Below are 22,644 nucleotides of genomic sequence, written 5' to 3' on the forward strand. Positions count from 1 at the left end.
TCCGGGGGCGGTACTACAAACTTTATGCTTCCTAGGCGCTGTCGCCGACTGGCGCGCCCTGACGTCACTTCCCGCTCGGCGACGGCAGCGTCTCCGCACGCTGGGCCGGGCCCGTCATGCTGTGCCGGGGTAGTTTGGTCGGTGGACTGTGACAGCGACCCAGCTGTGGACAGTGCAGTGGGCGCAGGGAATAGCGGCTCTGGTGAGGCGGGAACAGGGCGCAGGAGCATGGCTATGGGGTGCTGAGGCGGCTGACGGGAGTGTGGCCGCGGTCGCCTTCCGCCGGCGGCTCGCGGTCTGTGGGCGCGGAGTGGGCTCCGCTCACCCGCGCGTGGCCGCCGACCTCCTTCCCGCCGGGTTCCCTGGCTCTGCCCGGCCGGTCGTCTCACGTCCATCTCCCGCCTCCTTTTCCCTACTCTGATTCTTCCCACTGGCCCCCCCTTCACGGCCCTGTCCTGACCCTGGCATCCCTCCCTTCCCGCACCATTCTTCCTGGCCAATCCGCTGTGCCCGGGCCCGGGAGGAGGCCGGCAGTCCTTTCCTGCCCTCCCCCTCCGCGCTTAAACCTTGACCCAAGCCCTCGTTCCGATTAGTGTGATTGAGTAGCGTCTCACCTCACCTTTCTCCCTCCTAGAATCCAGGAACTTTTCTCTCGCTTACTCTGTTGGGCTGGCCAGGGTGTCACTTCTGCCTTCCTCTTCTCCAGGCCATGGACGGCTCCTTTGTCCAGCACAGTGTGAGGGTTCTGCAGGAGCTCAACAAGCAGCGGGAGAAGGGGCAGTATTGCGACGCCACCCTGGACGTGGGGGGCCTGGTGTTCAAGGCACACTGGAGCGTCCTTGCCTGCTGCAGTCACTTCTTCCAGAGCCTCTATGGGGATGGCTCAGGGGGCAGTGTTGTCCTTCCTGCTGGTTTCGCGGAGATCTTTGGCCTCCTTCTGGACTTTTTCTACACTGGTCACCTTGCCCTTACCTCAGGGAACCGGGATCAGGTGCTCCTGGCAGCCAGGGAGTTGCGAGTACCAGAGGTCGTGGAGCTGTGCCAGAGCTTCCAGTCCAAAACCTCCGTGGGACAGGCAGTGAGCGGCCAGAGTGGGCTGGGGAAACCTGCCTCTCGGGAAGTGAGCAGCCACCTCAAGGAGCCAACAGACTTGGAGGAAGAGGAAGGTTCGAGGACTCTGGGCCTGGTTCCCAGGGATCAGGACCCCAGAGATTGTCACAGCTCCCAGAGGCCCCAGCTCAGTCCCCCTGCTCAGACTGAGAGCCCCTCCTTCCTCTGTGGGAGACTCAAGCAGGCTGTGAAGCCTTGTCCCCCAGAGGACAAGGAGCCTGAGGACTGCAAAGTGCCCCCGAGGTCCTTCGAGGCTGAAGGTGCCCAGCTGCAGGGTGGGAGTAATGAGGTACTGTGCCTAGGGTGCTGGAACTGGGGAGGCAAGACTAGGGGGGAGAAGCGAACACTTTTCTGGGGTGATCTGGACCCCAAAGTAGAATCTCTTGGTATGTGAAACAGGCTTTCTCTAAACAAAGGAAGCCCATGGTCTTAGCTGACCTTCCTGTGATCACAGCTGTGCCTGGTTGCCAGTTTCCTCAGGGGCAGTGGGCAGTATCAGGGTGCAGGTGTTTCCCTAGGGGAGTGAATCTGGCCAGACTTCCTGTCCCTCATCATTGTAGGCACTTCCTTCCCAAGTGCAGGATTCAGATGTTGTCTGACCTTGGGTCCCGGAGTGACCGGTACCTGATAGAGGGGCTCACCTGGGTTGGGCTTGGGGTGGACCTAAAGCTGGGTCCTCATGGTCCTTGCTGATTAATTTGGTGACCCACCCCTTCCTGCTGCCTTCTCTGCTGTAGTGGGAAGTGGTGGTTCAAGTTGAGGACGACGGGGATGGTGATTGTGTTTCTGAGCTTGAGACTGTGCTGACCAGGAGGAAGTCAGAGGACATCAGAAAGCCCTGTGCTGCCGAGCCAGCCCTGGGTTCAGGGTCCCTGGCAGCTGAGCCCACTGAGAACAGAAAAGGGACAGCTGTGCCTGTTGAATGCCCTACGTGCCATAAAAAGTTCCTCAGCAAATACTATCTGAAGGTGCACAACAGGTAAGCACCCTTGTTTTCCTGTCTGCCATTCCTGCTTGGGGGGTGGAGGTCGTATTTTCTGCCTTCTGAGTGCTGGAGGGGCCGGGGCTCTTGTCTCAGATCTGCATAGTGCCATGCTTCTAACTGTCTGGGGGTGGGGGTGGGTGGGTGTGCCTCGCTTCTTCCTCCCTCCTACTGTGCATCCTCACGTTGGGCATGGGTGTGTGGACACCTTGCTAGCGGTTCCAACCACTGTGGACTTCGACCCCTGGCTGGCTTCTGCCAAAGCCACGAGAGAAGCCTGTGGGCTGAGCTGGAGCTGAGGCCTGGCCCTAGGGGTTCCAAAAGCCTTCCAGTGAGGGCTCTGGGCTGATGCTGCCCATTAGGGTGGGTGCTACCTGCCTTGCTGGGGTGTTAATGGGGCATAACCTGTCTTGGAGCTAAGGGTGCGCCCTAGTGGAGAAGCACTTGCCGAGCATGTGGAAAGCCCTGAGTGCGATCCCCAGCGCTGCAAATAAAGTGGTGTATGAGTCCATCATGTCTGGTGAGGCCTGACTTAAAAAAAAGAAAAAGGAAACTTTTTAACACTGCAGCATCCAGTAAGGTAACTAGGAGTCCTGGGCGGCTAATTTTTTTTTTTTTTTTGGTACTGGGGATCGAACTCGGACTCGGGTCCTTGCGTTTGTGCAGCAGGCAGTGAAACCACTGAGCTAAATCCCTGGCCCCCGGGCAGCTATTTGAATTTAAAATCAATTGAAATTAACCCAACTATGGTGGACACCTATAATCTCAGTGTTCTGGGTCAAGGACAAGCTCAAGTCAACTGGCAACTCAGTGAAATCCTGTCTCAGAATAAAAAATAAGAGACCAGCTGGGGAATGTGGGTCAGTGTGAAGGCCCTGCATTCATTCCACCACATTTGCAAAATAAATAGTTAAATGAAGTAAAAGTAACTAAATTGGGTTCATCAGCAGAACTAGCCACGTTGCATCTCCTGTGCTCAGTGCCATGTGGCTACCAGCTGCCAAGTTGGACAGTGCAGAGGATTTACACCAACACGGAGCATTCCCCTTGACAGTAACACCCCTTCCAGTCCTGTTGGTACCAGCCCAGGATGTCACTAGATCATCACAGAGCAGTTTTTTAGCAAGCCAGGCTGTGCCACACACCTGTTCTCTGTATGACACTCTGGGAAGCCGCAAGTGATGGCCTGGAGTTGGACCTGGGTGTGAGACCTGTGTCACTACACCGTGCTTGTCCTTGGGTCAGCTGACATTTGTGGAGTCTTGGGCCGTCCCACTGTGTGCGAATCCTGGGGCTGTCCAAGTTTTGCCCAGGTGCTCACTCCAGGCACTTGGCCCAGGGCACTGTCTCCATCCGTCCCTGCCTGGGGCTGTGGATGGCAGATGGCTCTGAGAACTGAGAGCGGGAGCCTGGGAGGGGAGTGTTGGCTTTGTGGGGTCATTGTAGTGGGGGACAGTGATGGCCAATGTAGTGACCGAATGAGAGAAGTGGCTGGCCTCTGGCAGGTGTGCGAGCTTTCCCAGTGTGGCACAGGGCTCTGAGGTCAGAGTTCATTTAGTGCATTCACTCACCACACTGCCCGATGGCTGACAGACTCTAGGGACACTCAGGACACATCAGCGGACCAAGCAGAGATCCCTATGGAGCTTACCTTCCAGCCGGGCGATGGAAATGAAAACCAAATCCTAGCAAGTTGATTGGCAGTGCAACAGGAAGTGCACTGGAGAGAAGAAAACAGTGGTGCCCAGGGTCTGGGAGTTCTTGTGGGGTCAGGTTACCCCTTTGAATAGCCATGGTCTGGGAGGCTTACCTGGGAAAGAGGTTTCAGCAAGGACTTGGAGGAAGGGAGGGAATCATCCACATGAGGAAGTGTTCCCAGCAGGGCCAAGAGCCAGTGTGAAGGCCCTGGGCTAGGGGTGAGGGCCAAGAGCCTGACCTGAGGGGCCAGCGGGGGATCTCACAGCACCCCAGTTCACTGAAGGCCACCTCGCCTCCTAGGCCCTCCTGGGCCTTTTCTCAATAAATAGGAAGCACTTAGGGTTGGGAGCTGGAGTGATGCAGCTGGCTTTTCTAAAGGGTGCCCTGGTGCTGATGTGGCCCTGGGAGGACAGGCAGTGGCTCCTGTGGACCTAGGCACTGCTGTCATCACACCTAGTGGTGGTGGTGAGGTGAAGTGGCCCAGGCCGGGCCCTGGGAAGGCCGTTTCTCCAGGCGGTTATAACCGCGGGTTGCTTCTGCCTTCAGAGAGACGTGGCAGCCCTGTGTCCCTGGTCAGCCTCTGGAAGTCAGCACTGGGTTCCCACTGTGCCCTCTAGCATGTTGCTGTGTGGGTCCGGGCCCATCCTTGCATGTTCCCAGCGGGGGTCTTTTTGTGCCCCTCAGGTGTGGGAGTGACAGGGGCTCTTGGATGAGGGAGAGCCAGGAAACCCTGAGCTCCCACACCCCTGTGGCTTCTCCTGGCAGGAAGCACACCGGGGAGAAACCCTTTGAGTGTCCCAAGTGTGGGAAGTGTTACTTCCGGAAGGAGAACCTCCTGGAGCATGAAGCCCGGAATTGCATGAACCGCTCGGAACAGGTACTTGGGAGCTGGCCCAAGTACTTGTGGATATGGATGGGGCACAGGTCTGTGTCTGTGCCATCTGGGAAGAGCCCTCAGGAGACACCTGTGATGGCGACTGAAGAAAGAGCAGCAGGGTCTTCGGCTGTCATGCAGTCTGTGCCTTGGTACAGGAGGACACAGGTCCTGAGGGCAGAAGGGACAAGCCCGGAGGGATGCTATGGCAGGCATTTTGGGGTTGCCCGCCCCGGCCCCACCTTGGGGGTTGGAGCAGGGGCGTTGAGGGCTGCTGGGGGGAGCCTTCTGGGCACCTCGCTGCCCAGCGCTGCCCTGGGTGGGTGAGGTCCAGCTCAGCCCTGCCCTCTTCCTCTTCAGAGGCCTGTTGGTGGCAGCTGGGGGCAGGGACTGTGGGGGTCCAGGGCCCGAGAAGGGCTTGGCATGTGACCACGTGCAGTGCCCAGTGCGGTCAGGACAGGCGGGTTACATGTCGCCCTCTCCTACCCTGGTGCCCCCACCCCAGGCAGACTTCCCAGCAGCGAGCGGAAACCCCGGCAGAGGCTGCCGCAGCAGGCAGAAGCCCCCGCTGATGCCGGCCCTGCTTGCCCCTCACACTGCCAGGTCTTCACGTGCTCCGTGTGCCAGGAGACCTTCCGCCGGAGGACGGAGCTGCGGGTGCACATGGTGTCGCACACGGGGGAGATGCCCTACAAGGTCAGGCTGGCGGTTCCCAGGGCTCTGGGCTGGTGGCGAGGGGTAGCCCGGGTGCCTGTCCCTTGGTCGTCGTCAAGAAGCCTCCCTGCCCACCATCCACTGACTCTGCATATGTGCTCGGGGCCACTGGCCAGCACCTCCCCTCCAGGGCATCGTCCGGGCCTGTGTCTTTCCCGGAGAGCAGGCTCAGCACCCCTGGGCCATGCCACATAGGGGTCCTCCTGGGTCTCGGGGTGGCCCTGCCCTGCGCACGACCAGGCTGCGAGGTGGTGACTTGGGGCCTGTTTTGCAGTGCTCCTCCTGCTCCCAGCAGTTCATGCAGAAGAAGGATTTGCAGAGCCACATGATTAAGCTGCACGGAGCCCCCAAGCCCCACGCAGTAAGTGTTGGGTGGGGCTGGGGCGGGTGGGAGTGAGTCAGCCCAGGGTGGTCGGAGGCCCTGTGGTTTCTGCCCTTGGGGGGCAGTGGGGGCCTGTGGGGCTCCTAGGCAGACCCCTCCTGTCCTCACCTGGCCCTAGTTCCTCTGCCTGTCCCGCCTGCCCCACAGTGCCCCACCTGCGCCAAGTGCTTCCTGTCCCGGACTGAGCTACAGCTGCATGAGGCCTTCAAGCACCGCGGGGAGAAACTGTTTGTGTGCGAGGAGTGCGGGCACCGGGCCTCGAGCCGCAACGGGCTGCAGATGCACATCAAGGCCAAGCACAGGTGCGCCAGGGTGTGCCGTGTTCAGCAGCTGGGCTCGGGAGCGGCGTCTGCCTGTGTTCTCAGGTGGTGTGCTTTTGCAAGAGCTTGCTGGGCAGAGCCGGAAGATGTCCTGCCTCCTAAGGAGGGGCACACGGTCACTTGCCCCGGCGCCTGTGCCACAGTGGAGGGGTTGGCCCCTTCCTGGCCCTGCACAGGGCCCTCGTGCTCTGTGTGGCCCTGGCTATAGCCCTCCATGTCCCCATGCAAATAGGCACGAGCGGCCATACGTGTGCGAGTTCTGCAGCCACGCCTTCACACAGAAGGCCAACCTCAACATGCACCTACGCACACACACGGGTGAGAAGCCCTTCCAGTGCCACCTCTGTGGCAAGACTTTCCGTACCCAAGGTGAGGCAGGTCCCTGCCCCCACCCCGCCCCAGGGCTTGGCCAGGCCTGCGACTGAGCCCGAGCCCCGGCCTGTCCCTGCAGCCAGCCTGGACAAGCACAACCGCACCCACACGGGCGAGCGGCCCTTCAGCTGCGAGTTCTGTGAGCAGCGCTTCACGGAGAAGGGCCCCCTCCTGCGGCATGTGGCCAGCCGCCATCAGGAGGGCCGGCCCCACTTCTGCCAGATCTGTGGCAAGACCTTCAAAGGTACCTGGAGCTGGGGCTCTCCATTTCCCACGGGCCTGGCCTGAGTTGGGGGTCTGCACGGGCAGGGCTGGGGCCATAGTGGCCCCTGGCTGCGGCTGAGCAGCAGAGCTCCCATCTTCTGTGGGCCCGGAACCCCTGGGGTGCTACTGCAGAGCCTGGCAGGCCTGTCTCTGAGGAGTGGGGCGCGGGCAGGCCCTGCCAAGGCCTCCTGCTGTGTTTCCTGGCCCCCATCACAGTGGGCCCCCGGCACGCTCCCACCTGTCCTGATGCTGGTGGCCGTGTCCCTCCTGCAGCTGTGGAACAGTTACGCGTGCATGTCAGGCGGCACAAGGGGGTGCGGAAGTTCGAGTGCACTGAGTGTGGCTACAAATTCACACGGCAGGTAGGCGGGGTGCTGGGCCCCCCCCCCGGGTCTGTCCCCACACTGACCCGCACTCCCTCCAGGCCCACCTGCGGAGGCACATGGGGATCCACGACCGCGTGGAGAACTACAACCCGAGGCAGCGCAAGCTCCGCAACCTCGTCATCGAGGACGAGAAGATGGTGGTGGTGGCGCTGCAGCCTCCCGCGGAGCTGGAGGTGGGCTCGGCCGAGGTCATTGTGGAGTCCCTGGCCCAGGGCGGCCTGGCCCCCCAGCTCCCCAGCCAGGGACTGCGTGCCGAGGAGAGCTTCGCCGGCCCGGGTGTCCCGGAGCCCGCGCTCATCGTCACAGCTGCCGTCCCCGAGGACTGTGACACGTAGCCCACCCCGTCCCCTGGGCGCAGCTCCCAATAAACCTGCAGCTTTGGACTGGCTTGTCCCTGCCTGTCTGCACTCTGTCCCTCAGTGTCCCGGAGCTGCAGGCCCGGGCTCCAGTGAGGCGCCTCTTCTCTGACCCGGACCTCCAGTGGTCCTTGAAGCTCAGCCAGCTCCTTGGGAGACACCAGCTGAGCAAGACCTGGCCGGGCAGCTTCTGACTCGAGCCTTCCACCCCTTGTTTGTTCAGGAGTTGGAGCTGGGATCGCTGGCCACATGAACTGGTAGAGCTCCTATTTTAGTGGAGGTGATAGTGGGGTGGAATCCATTCCTAGGCCCCCAGAGTCAGAATGGAGTAGACAGGGACCAAGTGATGGCCTGGAGGCCAGGTTCGAGGCTGGACCCCTCCCCTCCCCCTGCAAAGCCTGGGGCCAGGGCCAGGTGCAGCTGGGCGCAGCTGGGAGCCTGGCTGGCAGGGGTGTGGCTCAGTGAGCTACCCTGGCTGGCACACGCCCACTTGGGGTGCCTTCCCAGAGGGACCTTGCAGGGCCTGCATGTCCAGGAGGCTTGGGGTACAGGTCAGGGCAGGCCTCAGATGCAGAGGGCCCCTGCTGTCCCCAGGTTCTGCAGCCGGGGGTGCTGAGTGCTAGAGCAGATCATCCGTGTTCAGATTCTTTCTCGGCTCCTTTATGACCGAGACCCTGGGCAGGCCTCCTTCATCTTTTAGTGAAAGTAGTAACATGCTTCGCAGACAGGGTTGAGTCACTGGGCAGGGAACCACTGCAAGGTATCTGGAGCAGGGCGAGCAGGGCGTAGTGGCACACACTTGTAATCTCTGGGAGGAGGCTGAAGCAGGAGGCTCGCTGGTTTGAGCCCAGCCTGGGGGGACTGAAATGACTTAGACCCTATCTCAAAAAATAAAACACTGTGGATCTAGCTCAGTGTGAAGTCCCCAGGTTCAGTTCCCAGGACTGTATTTTATTTATTTATTTATTTATTTATTTATTTATTTATTTATTTAGGTACCGGGGATTGAACTCGGGTCCTTGCACTTGCACTTGCACAGCAGGCGGCAAAACCACTGAGCTAAATCCCCGGCCCCCAGGACTGTATTTAAAAAAAAAAAAGCATCTGGAGGCTTGGTTGGTGTTGGAGCTGGGCAGAGGCCAGGGCCAAGGTCCCTGTGCTGGCTGTTGGGCTCCCCTGCCTCAGCTGGGGTGCAGGAACAAATTCCCAAGGGCCAAAGCTGCAAGGCCCACTTGAGGACCTTGTCCCTCACGTCACGTGCCGTCACCTCTGCCACATCTTGTTGGATGAGGCAGTCACTGGTCACTCCCAGGTCCAGGAGGGGGCACAGGGACCCTGACTGATACACATTTAAGCCCCCCAGGTGAACGAGCAGTGGTTAGGATGTACTGTGCCAGTGGCTGCAGAGCCAGGTGCCTCTGAAACCCGTCACTGAGGAGCCCAGCGCACTGCACCCCAGGCCAGTGCCCCTGGAGGTGGAGAGGTTGGAAGAATGTTGGTTTTAGACTTAACCCAGCCAACCATTTTATCTGCGATACAGGGGATCAAACCCAGGGCCTCTCCACTGAGCTACATCCCCAGTTTACGGTCTTGAGCCGCTCAGTAGACCTAAGTTGCTCAGCTTGGGCACAAACTTGCCACTTCCTGCCTCAGCCTCCCAGAGGGCTGGGATCACAGGTGGGCACTGCCACGCCCATCCACCTCCCACTGCTTGACTGCTAGGTGCTGAGAGGGAAGAGTATCTGAGTGCAGTAACTGACACCCCAGGTGTGGCTTACCGTCCTGTATAGCTTACAAGCTTCCACGCTGACAGCATCTGCCTAACATGCTGGAGGTGCTGGGTTACTGGGTTTCATGCTCAGCACTGCCAAAAAGCAAAATGTCCTGGTCACAAGCAGGCTTTGGTGGTGCACGCCTGCACCCCCAGCACTTGCAGGGCAGGAGGGGTTCAAGAGTAACCTGGAGGGTACAGACCTGGCCTCAGAAACAAACCCCAGCCCGCGTTTGTTTCACAGCCAGGGCATGAGCCTCTTCTCGGGTTGGCGGGCTCTACAGATGCATGGCAGATCAAGGTCTGTCTGGGGATTATTTTAATTTTTGGAGTGCTGCGGTTCAAAATCAGGATCTTCACACTGAGCTGTCTCTAGCCCTTTCAGGTCTAAGTTGTCCGAGCTGGGCTCGAACTTTTGTGATCCCCACTACCTCAGCTTCCCAGGGTGCTGGGTGGCTTTCCAGGTGTGTGCCACCGCGCCTGGCCCAAGATTCGCCCCATGGTGGCCAGGAGCCCCACTCCCACAAGCACTATACCTGAGAAACTGAAACAGCCTGGAGGTGAGATCTCCCTTGACCCCAGCGTGCCTCGGACACCCCCCATCTCCCATGATGAACGCAGTCCCAAGCCCCTTCACCTCTCCTAAGAGGAGGAGGAAGATAAAGACAAAGACAAAACACAGGAAATATTTTTATTTCAAAAAGTACTGAAGGCACCCTAAAACCCGGAGACAAGATTGTGGACACTGAGGCCTACAGCATAGACAAAAATAAATACACATGTGCCCACCCTCTGGGGTGTGACTGGATGTTGGACACTGATGGCTGTGTCCTTTGTCTCTGAAGTCATAAATATAGAGTATGTTACAGGTCAGCATTAAAAACTAGTCACTGAACTTCCATAACTTAGCATCTCGTGGACAAAGTCCGGTGCACGAATCACGTAGGGAAAGCCGCATTCCTAGGTGGTCCAAACCTGTCTCCAAGTCAGTACAGAGACATCTACGATGGTGGGGACAAGGCCCAGACGGAGCCCGTGGCTGGAGAGGGGACCCCAGATCCTGGAGCCCCGGCTGGGTCTGCAGGCCGTGGAAGCTGTGGGGGGATCTGGTGCCTGCTCTTCCCAAGCTTGGTTTTTCAAACCCAAAGCCTGGTCCTGATGGCAACCCAGGCAGCTCTGGGATACAGACAGAGGGACACAAACCCAGGCCCCACCTGTGCGGCCAGTCAGGGCATGATGGACGCCAGACAAGGGTAAGGGCAGGAACCCTAGGCCAACCCAGGACAGCAGTGGCTGGTGTCCCCAAGCAGACTGTCCAGTCCCAGGGCACTTGCTAACACAATGCACTGACATACAGCACATGGCACCAAAGGGAGGAGGCAGGCATGACAGGGCCCACCTGGTGGCCTGGGAGAAATTAAGGCAAAGACTCTTGTGATCTGGCCACTGAGGGTCTGGGTACAGCTCATTAGGCAGTGGTGTCCAGGTGAGAACTCACTGGCAGGAGTCAGGTCCCTGGAAAAAGGCCTTCCTGTCACCCGACCCAGTCCTGATGCCCCTCCCTGGAAAGGAGAGGGTGGCAGATCCAAGTGCAGGCCACTTCAGGCACCATGAAGGGATCAAACTCAACGTCCCACTCCCGAGAAATCACCTGGGTTCCCCTCAGCTGAGTCTCCCTGGGCACTCCTGGGGCCACAGCATTTTGTGGGAGTGAAAATCAGACAGGGCGACCTCGGCTCTGGCTCCCTCCACTCCCCTTCTGGCAAAGAGCAAACTCTTGGGAGCCACTGCCAAGGCCACTCCTGGTGAGGCCTCCTCTCCAAGCAAAAGGCTTCTTCACACACAGCCCAGGAGAAGGGCTGGGGCACAGCGGACGTATGCGTCGCTGGCTTCAAGGACAGTGGGTGTCCACCCTCTCCGCCAGGCTCTCCTCCCCCGGCCTGGACAGTCTCAAGTGGTCTCTTGGCCCAGTGGGGTTTCACTGGCCAGCGTGGGAGGAGACCCAGCACCGGCCACAAGGCATTCGGGGGCTCCTCGACCTCCTTTCAAGCTCATACCCCACACGCAGATCCTGGATGTGGGACCCCAGCAGGCAGGCGGAACCCTGCACTGGGGACAACCGGCACCTCACAGCAGCCGCGGTCTGCTCGGTCCCCAATGCTCCAGGGCCAGCCGAAGGTAAGAGGGTCCAGGCCGTACACAAACCCACAGGGGACCCTCTGCCCTCTGCCCCCAGGGTGGGAGCAAGGAGCTGTGGGAGGTGGCAGCAGGCAGGTGAGCTGGGGCCCTCTGGGGGCCAGGGACAGGAGCCAGCGAGGCACTCACAGCCAGCCCTGCTCCGGCAGCTGTGACTCAGGCTCTAAGGGCACAGAAAACTCCAGGCAATGAGGACCTGGGCTCACCGGGCTCCACCTGTACCCGAGGGTGGGGGTCACTGCCCCACTGGGGTTCCGGGTCCCCTGCATGAAGGCCCTCGGCGGGCCAGGCCGGGGCTAGTGTAGCTCATCAGGGTTCCGTGGCTGGTGCCGGCCCGCGTCGTCACCACTGCGACTGTCCAGCCCGAAGCCGCGGCCATCCAGAGGAGTCTGCGGCATGAACTGCCGGAAGATGCTGACGCTGCTGTGCCAGAAGGTGGGCTCCGGGAGCCGCCCCACCACGCTCCAGGCTCCTGCCTCGGGGTCATAGGCCTCGACCACGTCCGAGAGCTCAAATGTGTTGTCATAGCCACCTGACACATAGAGCTTCCCGCCCAGCACGGCCAGGCTGCCGCCCACGTGCACCTGTAGTGAGGCAGAGGGAGGCCGGAGTGGGCAAGGCAGACAGCTGCCCACCCACGACAGTACCAGGGACTCAGGGGGATGAGGGGAGTCCACGCAGCGCCAGGGGCCCACCTTGGCCAGCGTCTCAGGATGCGCTGTGGCCGGGACAGGCTGGTGGCCTCCTGGGGCTCCCAGGGGCCACACAGGGACTGGGTCTGCTGGGAGACCCCTGCCCATGGTGCCCAGCAGCGAGTGCCCAGCCCTTGCTGATGCTGCCATGCAATCTCTACAGGGCTCCTGGTGGGCACCAGTGAGCTCTCCATCTCTTGGGGGGGAAACAGGCTCATAGGGCAGCCAGAGACTGAGCTGGGGCTCGACACAAAGCCTGGCCAAGTGCCGCTGACCCTTCCCGGGGCCACCATCCCTCCCTTCTCATCCGGGAAGGGGACCCGGCCAGGCAGCAGGGAGCAATCTCTGGGCAGGCTCCATCTCGCCCACCCGCCAGTCTAAGCACCTTGCACCTTCTCCAGAGACGCAGGCTGCCCTGCTGGGAGGGCCACATACCCCAGGTGCGCACTGCCCCGGGGCCTTTGTCCTGGGGCTCAGGATCTAAAGGAAGCTGCTGTGGCCACTGCAGGAGGGAGTGACTCACCACACGCCTACAATCCCAGTCCTTAGGAGGATGAGGCAGGTAGATTGGCGTGAGTTCAAAGCCAACCTGGACTAGATGTGAGAACTTGTCTCAAAAAATATCTGGGTCTTCCTGGGGCTGGGGATTTAGTTCATTGGTATAGCACCTGCCTCGCAAGTGCAAGGTCCTGAGTTCTATCCCCAGTACCGGAAAAAAATATCTGGGTCTTCCCAAAAGAATTAAAAGCATCATAACAGACATCTATGTGCACCCATATTTACAGCGGCACAATTTTTAATAACTAAATCTTGCAAAAAGCCTACATGCCTATCAACCGAGGAATGGATAAAGAAGATGTGATGTTTTTACACAATGGAGTACTACTCTGCCATAAAGGACAAGCTTGAGATATTTATAGCTAAATGGATGGACCTTGAGAGTATACTTTTCTTTTTGGCAGAACCAGGGATCGAACTCAGGACCTTGTGCTTTCGAGGCAGGTGGAGTGCCACTGAGCTAAATCCCTGGCCCAAGAGTATACTCTTAAATGTGATAAATCGGACACACCTGTTTAAATACCGCACTGTTTCTCTGGTGTGAAAAACTGAGAGTGGAAATAAGGACTGAAATGTGTCATAGATATTGGGAAATGGGAAGAAAATGTTTAAAAGGGAGGGAGAACAAGAGAGGAAGGAAGGGACAAGAAAAAGAGTGAAAATAGCCAGGGATTTAGCTCAGTGGTTATGGCGCCTGCCTCGAAAGTGCAAGGTCCTGAGTTCAATCCCCGGTACCAAAAAAAAAGAGTGAAAATAGAAAGAAAAAACTTTTGTATATGGGGGAGCTGGGGGAAAAAGAAGAGGCAGGAAATCGCATGTCCAGGACAAATGCCTATGGCGAGTGTTGTGATGCAGATCTGAAATGTGCCACGCCAGCCTTCTGTGAAGTTGGCACCCGGAGGACGTGGCCCCCGCTATAACAGTACCCAAGGGCCCAGCACTGGAGCGCGCGGGCTCACCTGGTTCATAGGCGGGATCTTGTCCCACTCGTTCTTCGTGGGGTTGTACACATCCACCTCGGCGGAGTCGTCCCTGTACAGGGAGGAGACGGTGGTCAGGGCTGGAGAGGAGGGGTCTCAGAGCCTCAGTTACCCCAGTTCCAGTGCCCCGTGGCTGCCCCCTCACTAGGTGGATGCCATGCTCCGAGCCCAGCCTTGTCTCCAAACCCAAAGAACATACCCTCTGGTGCCCGAATCCCCCAGTGACGCCCCACCAGCACAATGAGGTTGTCCCCACTCCCTCCAGAAACAAGGTCTTGCTATGCAGCCCAGGCTGGCCTCGAACTCCCAGTGATCCTCCTGCCTCAGCCTTCCAAGTGCTGACCACGCCCAGCTCGGTCATTCCTCCTTGCTGTCGCCCCGGCGGCTTCCTTTAGACCCTGAAGGTATCCTGTCGGTTCCCAGCCCAGGCTCCCAAGCCACCCCCACCTTCCTTGCTCTCCCCACATCAACCTGAGCCACCTTTTCCAGAGGCCTCTGGCTGAGCAGGCCAGGCCAGGCCAGGCCTCTAGGCCCTTCCCCAGGCCTTGGGCCACTGCTTGCCTCTGCCTTCCATGTCACTGTCGTCCCCCACCCCATCCTGCTCACTGCTGCATCTTCAGTGCTCCCAAAAGTAGTCAGCTGGGCGTGACTCCACACGTCAGAAGCGAAAGGATGGCGAGTTTGAGCCCAGCCTGAGCAACTTAGTGACTTAGGGAGGACCCTGTTTCCAAATAAGAAACAGGGCTGGGCTCAGTGGCGCACACCTGTAATCCCAGCACTCGGGAGGCTGAGGCAGGAGGATTGCTGTGAGTTCGAGGCCAGCCTGGGCTACACAGTGGGTTCGAGGCCAGGCTGAACTACATACATGAGACCTTGTCTCAAGAAAACAAAAAACATAATAATAAACATAATAAAAATAAAGCCAAGGGCACCAGAAGAAAAGCAGTAACAGCTCTGATGACAACAGTCCTGAAGGCCAGGGTCAGCAGAAGGCCCAGACAGCACATACTTCAGGCTTTGGGCACCAGATGGTGTTTGTAGCAAGCACTCAGCACTACCACTGTCTCAAGAAATCAGCAGATGGCTCCTAATCAAGGGGGCTGGGTGTCTCAGGAAAACTTCAAGGGTAGTGGGCGAGGTAACAGCACACACCTGTAGTTCCAGCTACAGGCAGGAGGAATGCAAGTTTGAGCCCATGCTGGGCAATTAAGGGAGATCCTGTCACGAAATAAAAAATGCAAACAGGGGTAGGGATGCAGCTCATTGCTAGCAAGTGTGGGGCTCTGAGTTCAATATCCAATACAGAAAACAAATTCAAGTAACTTAAAAAAATTTTATTTTTTGGTTTTTGAGACAAAGTCTGGCCATGCAGTCCAGGCTGGCTTTGAACTTGTGATCCTCCTGCCTCAGCACCCCCAAGTGCTGGGATTACAGGCCAGTGCCACCTGCCTCGGTTTACAACTTCCTATGCTACAAAACACTACTGAGTCCTCACCTCAAGCACTGTAAAACGCAGAACCATGGTTTGTCGCTCTTCTGACCATGGTCACTTGTATCTCTGCCTCTAACCAGCAGAGAGCCAGGTGCACAGTGGGAAGACCCTATGGGCTGGCCAGGGTGCCCAGGTCCCTCCGTGGGGCCCAGCCAGGGGAGGCGCCCAGGACGGCAGCCCCAGGGGACAGCTGGTCCCTGAGAGTGGGGCAGGAGGCCTGTGGCTCAGGAACAGCCAAAGAGAACAGGACATCGGTGGGAGCAATACTCCAGCACGGCCAGCCCCTGCCCCACTCGGGTTCCCCGCCTTCCTGCAGCCATCTCCTCCACCTGCCCGAGGCCACGCTGCCCACCCTAAGGGGCCAGCGGGCGGGGCTCAGCAGGGCCCTCAGGACTAGAAGTGGTATTTATAGCTGTCTCTAAGACACCTCTGGGAGGGGGAGGGTGCGGGCGGGGGTGGCTGGGCCTCCAGGCTCCCTCGGAGCAGACCCTGGGCTCCTGGCACACCGTGGTGCCAGGCCTTCATGCATGCCGAGCAATGACACCTCTGTTCCCTTGGGTGCTCACCCAGGAGTCTTGGGGGTGGGGCAGACAAGGGCCAGTCTGGCTCAGGGTGAGAGGTCATGGGTCCCAAAGCAAAGGACACACATACTTGGGGGCTCCTTGTTCAAAGACTAAGCCAGAAGGACAGAAGGGACTGTCGGTCACACCCCTCCTTCCCTCCTGCTCCCGCCTCCGGGTAGGGAGGGGGCCGTGGATACACATACGTGTACATGTAAGCACATACATACATGTGTGCAGAGCCAGGGGCACCCGGCACCCTCTGGATGCCCTCGAACCAGCAGGCGGGGCATCCAGACCGCCAGGTCAGCTAGGGCTGTTTTGTAACTTGGGGTAATTAATACACAGGCCCAGGGACTGCTCTCCCTCCATCACCCTTGGGATCGCTTGACTGACAAATCCTGGAAGCCCACGAAAACTCCTCTGTGGAATAAACAGGCACCCTGCAGCCGGAGAGCCCTAGCCTCTGAGGCTGGCTTGGCTCAGTTTCCTCATCTGTGAAATGGGGAGAACAGCGATGCCATGCCAGGCGTGGTGGTCCACCCCTGTGACCCCAGCACTTGGGGAGGACTGCCTTGAGTTCAAGGCCAGCTGGAACTGCACAGTGAAACCCTGTCCCAGAAAACAACACAAAAAACCTGAATACCACAGACACAGCACCTCAGGTGGGCCCTGCAGACTCACCTGACGAAGTACATGAGTCCATTTAGCGTCACTGTCTTGGGAGCAAAGGACCAGGGCGGGAGCTGTCCACAGTCCACCAGTGACCACAGGTCAGTGTCCGGGTCGTAGCACTGCATCACCATGGTCTCCTTGCCAGGCAGGGACCCGATGGCGTAGAGGCGGCTGCGGCACGCGGTGGTGGAGCAGTTGTCCATGGGGTAGGTCATGGGCCGCAGCGCCTCCCAGGAGTCGGTGGTGTGGTCGTAGCGCTCTGTGCTGTCCGCGGCCACCACGTACAGTAGCCCATCTAGCACTGAAGAGCTGTGGTATTCACGAGCCTTCAGCATGGGCGCCACCTCTGTCCACTCGTTCACGCTCGAGTTGTACCTCCACACACAGTCGTAGAGCCGGGAGCCATCGGACCCGCCTGCGGGATGGGCAGGCAAGGGGCAGCGGTCAGCCCTCGGCCAGTGCCACCCTGAGCTTCCACCGGGGCTGCTCCCCCGGGAGGAATGAACCTCACGGGCTTCACCCAAAACCTCACCTCCCCAAACCTAGGCCAGAAGTCCCACGATGACACACACACACGCCAGCCACTGCCCCCAGGAGCACACCACCAAATGGGCCCCTGGGCACACTTCTAAATAACGGACCAGGCCGTCCAGCCTTGAGTTCACTAAATTCGAGGGTTCCTGGTCCCCGGTGACCAAGGCTGTGTGGGGACCGGAGGAGGAAGTCCATGCTGAAAGGCGGAGCTGGGACAGTCACACTATGACTGCAGGGCACTTCAGCTTACTAGTCTCAATTCAGAGTAGGTCACAGGAGCATATTTTACTTAAAAATGAAAACCAAAACTCACAGAGCTGTACCAGTCTGTGGAACACTCTTCAGTCCATATGTCTATGCCAATAAAAGGACTTTTAGCCCTTTGAAAATTTTGTGAGTGCTGGGGATTTAGCTCTGGTTCCGCCGCCTGCCTTGAAAGTGCCAGGTTCCCGAGTGTGATCCCTGGTACCAAAAATAAATAAATAAATAAATAAATAAATAAAACTTTTTGAGACAGGGTCTTGCTAAATAAATCACCAAGCTGCCCAGGCTGGGCTCTAATTTCCTATCCTCTCCTACCTCCTGTCTCAGTCTCCCAGAGTACCAGGATTCTGGATATGCGCCGCCATGCCAGCTGTCATCCTAAATTAAACCGTCTATGAAGGCCCTAGATGCCCACCCCCAGCGAGACTGGACTCCGGATTCCCACGGGCTGCATCCTTTGGCCTCCACCGCTGGTGCCACAGGGCAGAGCAGACGTTCTGTCTGCCTCACAGCCCCGAGCTTTTAGAGGCAGATGACAAAGGTCTTTTAACACCCATGACTCTGGGGCCTCCTTCCTTCCACATGGAGCCGTGAAAGCAGCTGAAGCCTGCCTCTCGGCCCCAGGAAATTCCCCACAGGCAGCTGAATGGAATGTGCAAGCCACCTGCCTAAGCCCACGGGATTAGCTGTGCAGCTGTGACATTTACATAAGGGTATAGGGAAGCCAGGCAGGTCTGGCCAGTTCCGGGAGGGAGGCTCTGGAGGAGATGGGTGCAGTGGGGTGGCAGGGGAGGACACGGTCCTCAAACATAGATCCCACCTCTCTTTGTCAAGAGGGACAGACTGTCAGATTCCAGCAGAAGGCTGGACACGGCTGCGGGGCACGAAGCTGTCGGCCTGAGACGAGGATGTCCCTGGGATGCGTGCCCGTCAGCTCCACAGCTGCGCCGAACACTGTCCTGTGTCTCCTGAACGTCCCAGGCTGGGCACAGCCACTGCCCGATAACCCTGCCTGAGCCTCTCCCGATAACGCCGCCATGCCTGCGCCCTGCTGTTCTTGCCTTATATAGTAGTCCAGAGACCGCCCCTGCTCGCCACAGAGGGTGGCCTCCTGTCTGGTCAGGATTCTGTCTCAGTAAAAATGCGGGAGAAGCCCAGCACCGGCTGGTCTGGGACCCGCCCACCATGACTCGGCAGTGTTTTGGGGCTTGGACCGGGCAACTGGAAGAAAACGTCCCAACACGTGACCATGTTTACAGTGGCAGGGCTCAGCCTAAACACCACGTGACAGAGTACAGACAGGCTAGGTGCAAGGCCCTAGGAATCTTGTGGCGTGTGACAAAGCCAATGAGTCAGGAGGCCCCGGGGGCTCAGCAGGGAGGGGGAAATGCTCAGGCTGGGGAGGAACGGCTGCCTCACCAGGCGTGAGCCTCAGGCCTATCCGTGCATTCCTCTGGGGAGGAAGAAAGAAAGCACTCATTGTGTGGGTGAATGTCCGGTCTCTTCCAACAGAACAGGGAGAGGCCCTTCCCTGGCAGGGAGTCGGCCCAGCCAGAGCTCGGGGAGCCACAAGCAGCTGCTTGTCTGTACACACAAGGGGCCCTTCTTCCAGGCCAGAGGCCCCAGAGAACCCTGGCTTGGGCTCGGGTCCGCTGATTCCAGTTCTGCGGGTTTCTTCTGTGAAGGCACTGGGCTCCCCGAGACAGCCTCAGCCGGGCGAACTCACCTGTCACGTAGATGTCGTTGCCCAGCGCCACGATGCTATACCCCCCGCCCAGATGATCCGGGAACTCGGCCAGGTAGCGCCACTGGCCCGTCTGCGGGTTGTAGCAGTCGACGGTGACCAGCTCGTCGCAGTCCTGGTCGCAGCCGCCCACCAGCACGAGAATCTCGGCGAGGCCGGTGGAAGGGCGCGGGCGCATGCGGGGACACGGCCCCTGGTCGTGGCGGTCGTAGCGCGCCGCCTGGAAGTCGCGCGCCTCGCGCAGCAGCCGCAGGCACGGCGGACAGCGGGCCACGAGCGGCTCGGCCTCCACGTGCGCCAGCAGGTAGAAGCGGCGCACGAAGGGCAGGCGCACGGCCTCCAGCAGCTGCGGCCAGTGCGCGGCGCGGCGCGGCGGGTCGGCGCGCACCCAGCGCAGCGCCAGCTGGTAGGCGGCCTCCTCCTTGGGCACGCACAGCCCATCGTCGCGCAGGTAGCGCAGGAGGCGCCCGAGCGGCAGCCGCTCGAGCTGCTCGGCGCCCAGCTCGCCCACGTGGCGCAGGATGAAGCGCTGCGCCGCGCTCGCCAGCCCCGCGCAGCTGAAGGCCTCGGCGAAGTCCTGCATATCCAGGCAATTGGCCAGGTCGAGCTGCTGCTGCAGGAAGGCGCCGCACGCCTCCTTCACGGCGGGGAACTGCAGCAGGTCGGCGGCGCGCAGCAGCGGCTCAGCGTTGTCGCCGCTCACGGCCACGCGGCCCGTGTAGCTGAAGTCCAGCAGCAGCTGCAGCATGTCAGGAGGCACCCCGTGCAGGCGCACCCGCTCGGCGCGGCTCTCGCGCAGCTGCCCGGCGAACATGGCGCGGAAGTAGGGGCTGGCGGCGGCCAGCACGGCGCGGTGCGCGGGGAAGTCGCGCCCGCCCGCCGCCTCCAGCGTCACGTCCAGGAACTTGCGCTCGGCGCGGAGCTGGCTCAGGCCGCGCAGCAGGCTCAGGGCGTGCGCGGGGTCCGAGAAGGGCAGCACCGCCAGGGGGGCCGGCCGCTCCATGGCGCCGCGGGCGTGGGGCTGGAAGACGCCGCGGCGCGCGGGCACGGCCGCCTTAAGTACCTCCGGGCGAGCGCCCGGCCTCGGGGGCGGGGAGTTTCCGGCACCGCCCCCCCGCCCCAGTGCGCGCGCTCCCGTCCCCTCCGCGGCGGCGGCGGCGGCGGCGGCGGCGGCACCGGCGAACCTCGGGCTGAGTCACCGCCGCCTGTGTCGGTCCACGTCCGCCCGCTCAGGGCTTCGGGGCGCCAGTCGCCCACGCCGAGCGCAGGATGGCGGGCGGCCAGTGCGGGCTCCGGGACCACCCAGCTCCGGGTTGCATCTTAGCCCCTAGAGGGACAGATTTCAGAGGATGGGAATCGTGCAACTCGGGACCGAAGCACCGCGTCTAGAGACTTTCGGGGACGGGGTTCGTAAGCAGCCCGGGGCGGGCTTCCAGGAATGCGGCCCGTGGTCCTCTCCGCGTTTCACACTGAGCACCAGCTCGGCAAGTCTAGGCGGCTCCTTACCGAGCCGGCTCCTCGCACCTCCCGAGCCTCCCTGCCCAGGCCGGGCCAGCTGCGGGGCTCAGGGACGGCGCAAGGTCAGAGCGACCCGGAGACAGCCACAGCCCCGGAGGGCGTGCGGGGGAAGGGGGCGCCCCACCCGAGTCCCGGGGTTGCACTGCGCTCTCAGCTCGCTGCGGGGAGTTGCGGCCCCTCCTCGGAAGCGCAGCGTCTAGTTCAGGGTGGGCTTTGGCAGTGCAGTGTCGGGGGGGGCTCGGGGGGCTCGGATTCACCTCCAGGCCTCCCCGCCCGGGTCCTTGGTGAATGCAGGGCTGCCCACGTGTGCCCGGGGCCAGCCCGACCCCTGCAGCCCCTTGTCCTCCTGGGTTCCGGCTGGGTCGGCCACAGCCTCGGAGGAGACATTTTGTTTTTATACCATCTCTGAAAGAGAGCAGGGGACCTGGCGTCCTTCTGCCCTGCGAATGCATCTGGTCCCCATTTCAGGGGCAGCTCGGGTGGCGGGGCCTAACCGGGAACACGTGCAGGTACCCCGAGGCGGCCTGTTGCCCATAGAAGGACGGTTCGCGCGGCGTCTGCCTGCCCCGCATTCCTGCCCGGGAGCCCGGCCAATAGTGAACGCGAACGGGCTTTGTGACCCAGCCCCTGCAGCCCGGAAGTGGGGTGCTTAGGAAAGAGCCTCTCTGTCCCTCCGGATCCCTTCTTCACCTTGCACTAGGCCCAGTATTTCAATGACTAATGTTCCTATAGCTGCGAATCAATCGAATAGAGTTTTTTTCCCTTCCTTCCTGTTTGTTTTGTTTTTCAGACAAAAAGCTCTTTTTGCCCAGACTGGTCTCAAACTTCTGGGCTCAAGTGATCCTCCTGCCTCAGCCTACAGAGTACCTGGGACACCTGGCATCAGGCTGTGGTTTTGTTTTCGCATTCCTGACACCAGGGGTTATTTGAACATTTTGTCAACCTAATTATGCAGATTTAAAGAATAATAATACTGATAAGAATAAAGATGAAGTTAATTACCCAAAAGGAGAGATGTTCATTTGCTTTGTGATCATATGCCTAGCAAAAAAAGTTGTGAGGTTAACCTTTTTTTTCAAACTGTATGGGTCTTTTTTCCCCCCCCAGTACTGGGGCTTGAACTCAAACTCTACCACTGAGCTATATTCCCAGCTCTTTAAGAAAACTTATTATTATTTGTTGTTTTTGAGACAGTCTCTCTCTGTGTAGTTTAATCTGGCCTTAAACTTGTAACAACCCTCCTGCCTTACCCGCTAAAGGCTGGGATTATAGGATAGCCCCAGGATCCCCAGCCTGGACTCCTTTTTAATTTTGAGACAAAAGTCTCCATAAATTGCCAAGCAGGACTGGAATTTGTGATCCTCCTGACTCAGCCTCCCTGGGCACTGGGAATACACACCTGTGCCACTGCACCTGGCTAGGGAGTTAGGTTCTGTTTTTGCCTGCCTGCCTGCATTTTGTCTCTGTACTAAACGTTTATACATACACATACCCCAGTGTATTGAAACAAACAATAGGTTGGGTCGGGTGGCTTATGCCTTGAGCCCAGCTACTCCCATGGCTGAGACAGGGAGATCACATGTTCGAGGCTAGCCTGGGCAATTTAGAGATCCTGTCTCAAAATATTCCAAATGGGGAAGGGATGTAGCTCAGTGGTAAAACACCTCTGAGTTCAATCTCCAGTACTGATAAGCAAAACAAAGAAAAAAAGAAAAGACAGAAAAGGTCAAAATGCAAATCAGAATTCAGGGTGGGCACTAGGGCTTAGTGGTGTGGGCCTGAGGTTCCATACCTGAGTAACACATTATTGATACCCCGACCTGAGGGGGCTCCTTTGAAAGCACCGTGCCTATGGCTAAGTCTGAAAAGGAATGAGGCGAGAATAGAAAGGCACAGAATTAGACCTGTCAACTGTTTGGAGTTCTGAGTGCCCACTCACCCCAGGCTATTTGAACTCACCAGCCTTGTGAGTTGAACATGGGACTGTGAGAAATTCCATGGGACTTAATCATCCTTCCAGGCCAAATTAGAGCAAATTACAACCAAACCATATTAACTAAGGTGATTTAAACTCCTGGGTCATCCAACACCTTGGTGTGGTAGAAACTGTTTGGTGAGGAAGATGTTAAAACCGCCAAACTATAGTTTGTGGGAAAATGTTTATCAATTACATTTGTCATGAAAATTCTAGAAGTTCACCTC

The 22,644-nt window shown here is 59.1% G+C and overlaps 2 protein-coding genes across 7 annotated transcripts; one reads left to right on the top strand and one right to left on the bottom strand.

Moving 5' to 3' along the window:
- The first annotated feature begins 29 nt into the window (after positions 1–29).
- On the top strand, positions 30–10,112 carry Zbtb48 (zinc finger and BTB domain containing 48). 6 transcript variants are annotated; one of them, XM_021243537.2, is made up of 11 exons: positions 30–202; positions 707–1,399; positions 1,848–2,089; positions 4,556–4,667; positions 5,268–5,360; positions 5,653–5,739; positions 5,879–6,062; positions 6,313–6,449; positions 6,532–6,696; positions 6,990–7,078; positions 7,141–10,112. In XM_021243537.2, the coding sequence occupies exons 2-11, from the start codon at positions 710–712 to the stop codon at positions 7,568–7,570; spliced, it is 2,229 nt and encodes a 742-aa protein (XP_021099196.1). In that variant the 5' UTR covers positions 30–202; positions 707–709; the 3' UTR covers positions 7,571–10,112. The 6 variants fall into 6 exon arrangements, with proteins under 6 accessions (XP_021099196.1, XP_021099194.1, XP_004863763.1 ...); XM_021243535.2 differs by having other exon boundaries at positions 5,908–6,062; positions 6,889–7,078; XM_004863706.4 differs by having other exon boundaries at positions 5,908–6,062; positions 7,141–7,490.
- Klhl21 (kelch like family member 21) lies at positions 9,907–19,998 on the bottom strand. The gene is made up of 4 exons (XM_004863705.3): positions 18,907–19,998; positions 16,392–16,797; positions 13,635–13,707; positions 9,907–12,009 (listed from the first exon to the last, which is right to left on the bottom strand). Exons 1-4 carry the CDS (start codon positions 19,925–19,927, stop codon positions 11,722–11,724), a joined length of 1,788 nt encoding a protein of 595 aa, XP_004863762.1. The 5' UTR covers positions 19,928–19,998; the 3' UTR covers positions 9,907–11,721.
- Positions 19,999–22,644: the final 2,646 nt, after the last annotated feature.

This window comes from Heterocephalus glaber, unplaced genomic scaffold (genome assembly GCF_053883595.1).
Source record: "Heterocephalus glaber isolate CG9 unplaced genomic scaffold, H.glaber_assembly_v1.0 deba00001447, whole genome shotgun sequence".
In the NCBI taxonomy this organism is placed as follows: domain Eukaryota; kingdom Metazoa; phylum Chordata; class Mammalia; order Rodentia; family Bathyergidae; genus Heterocephalus; species Heterocephalus glaber.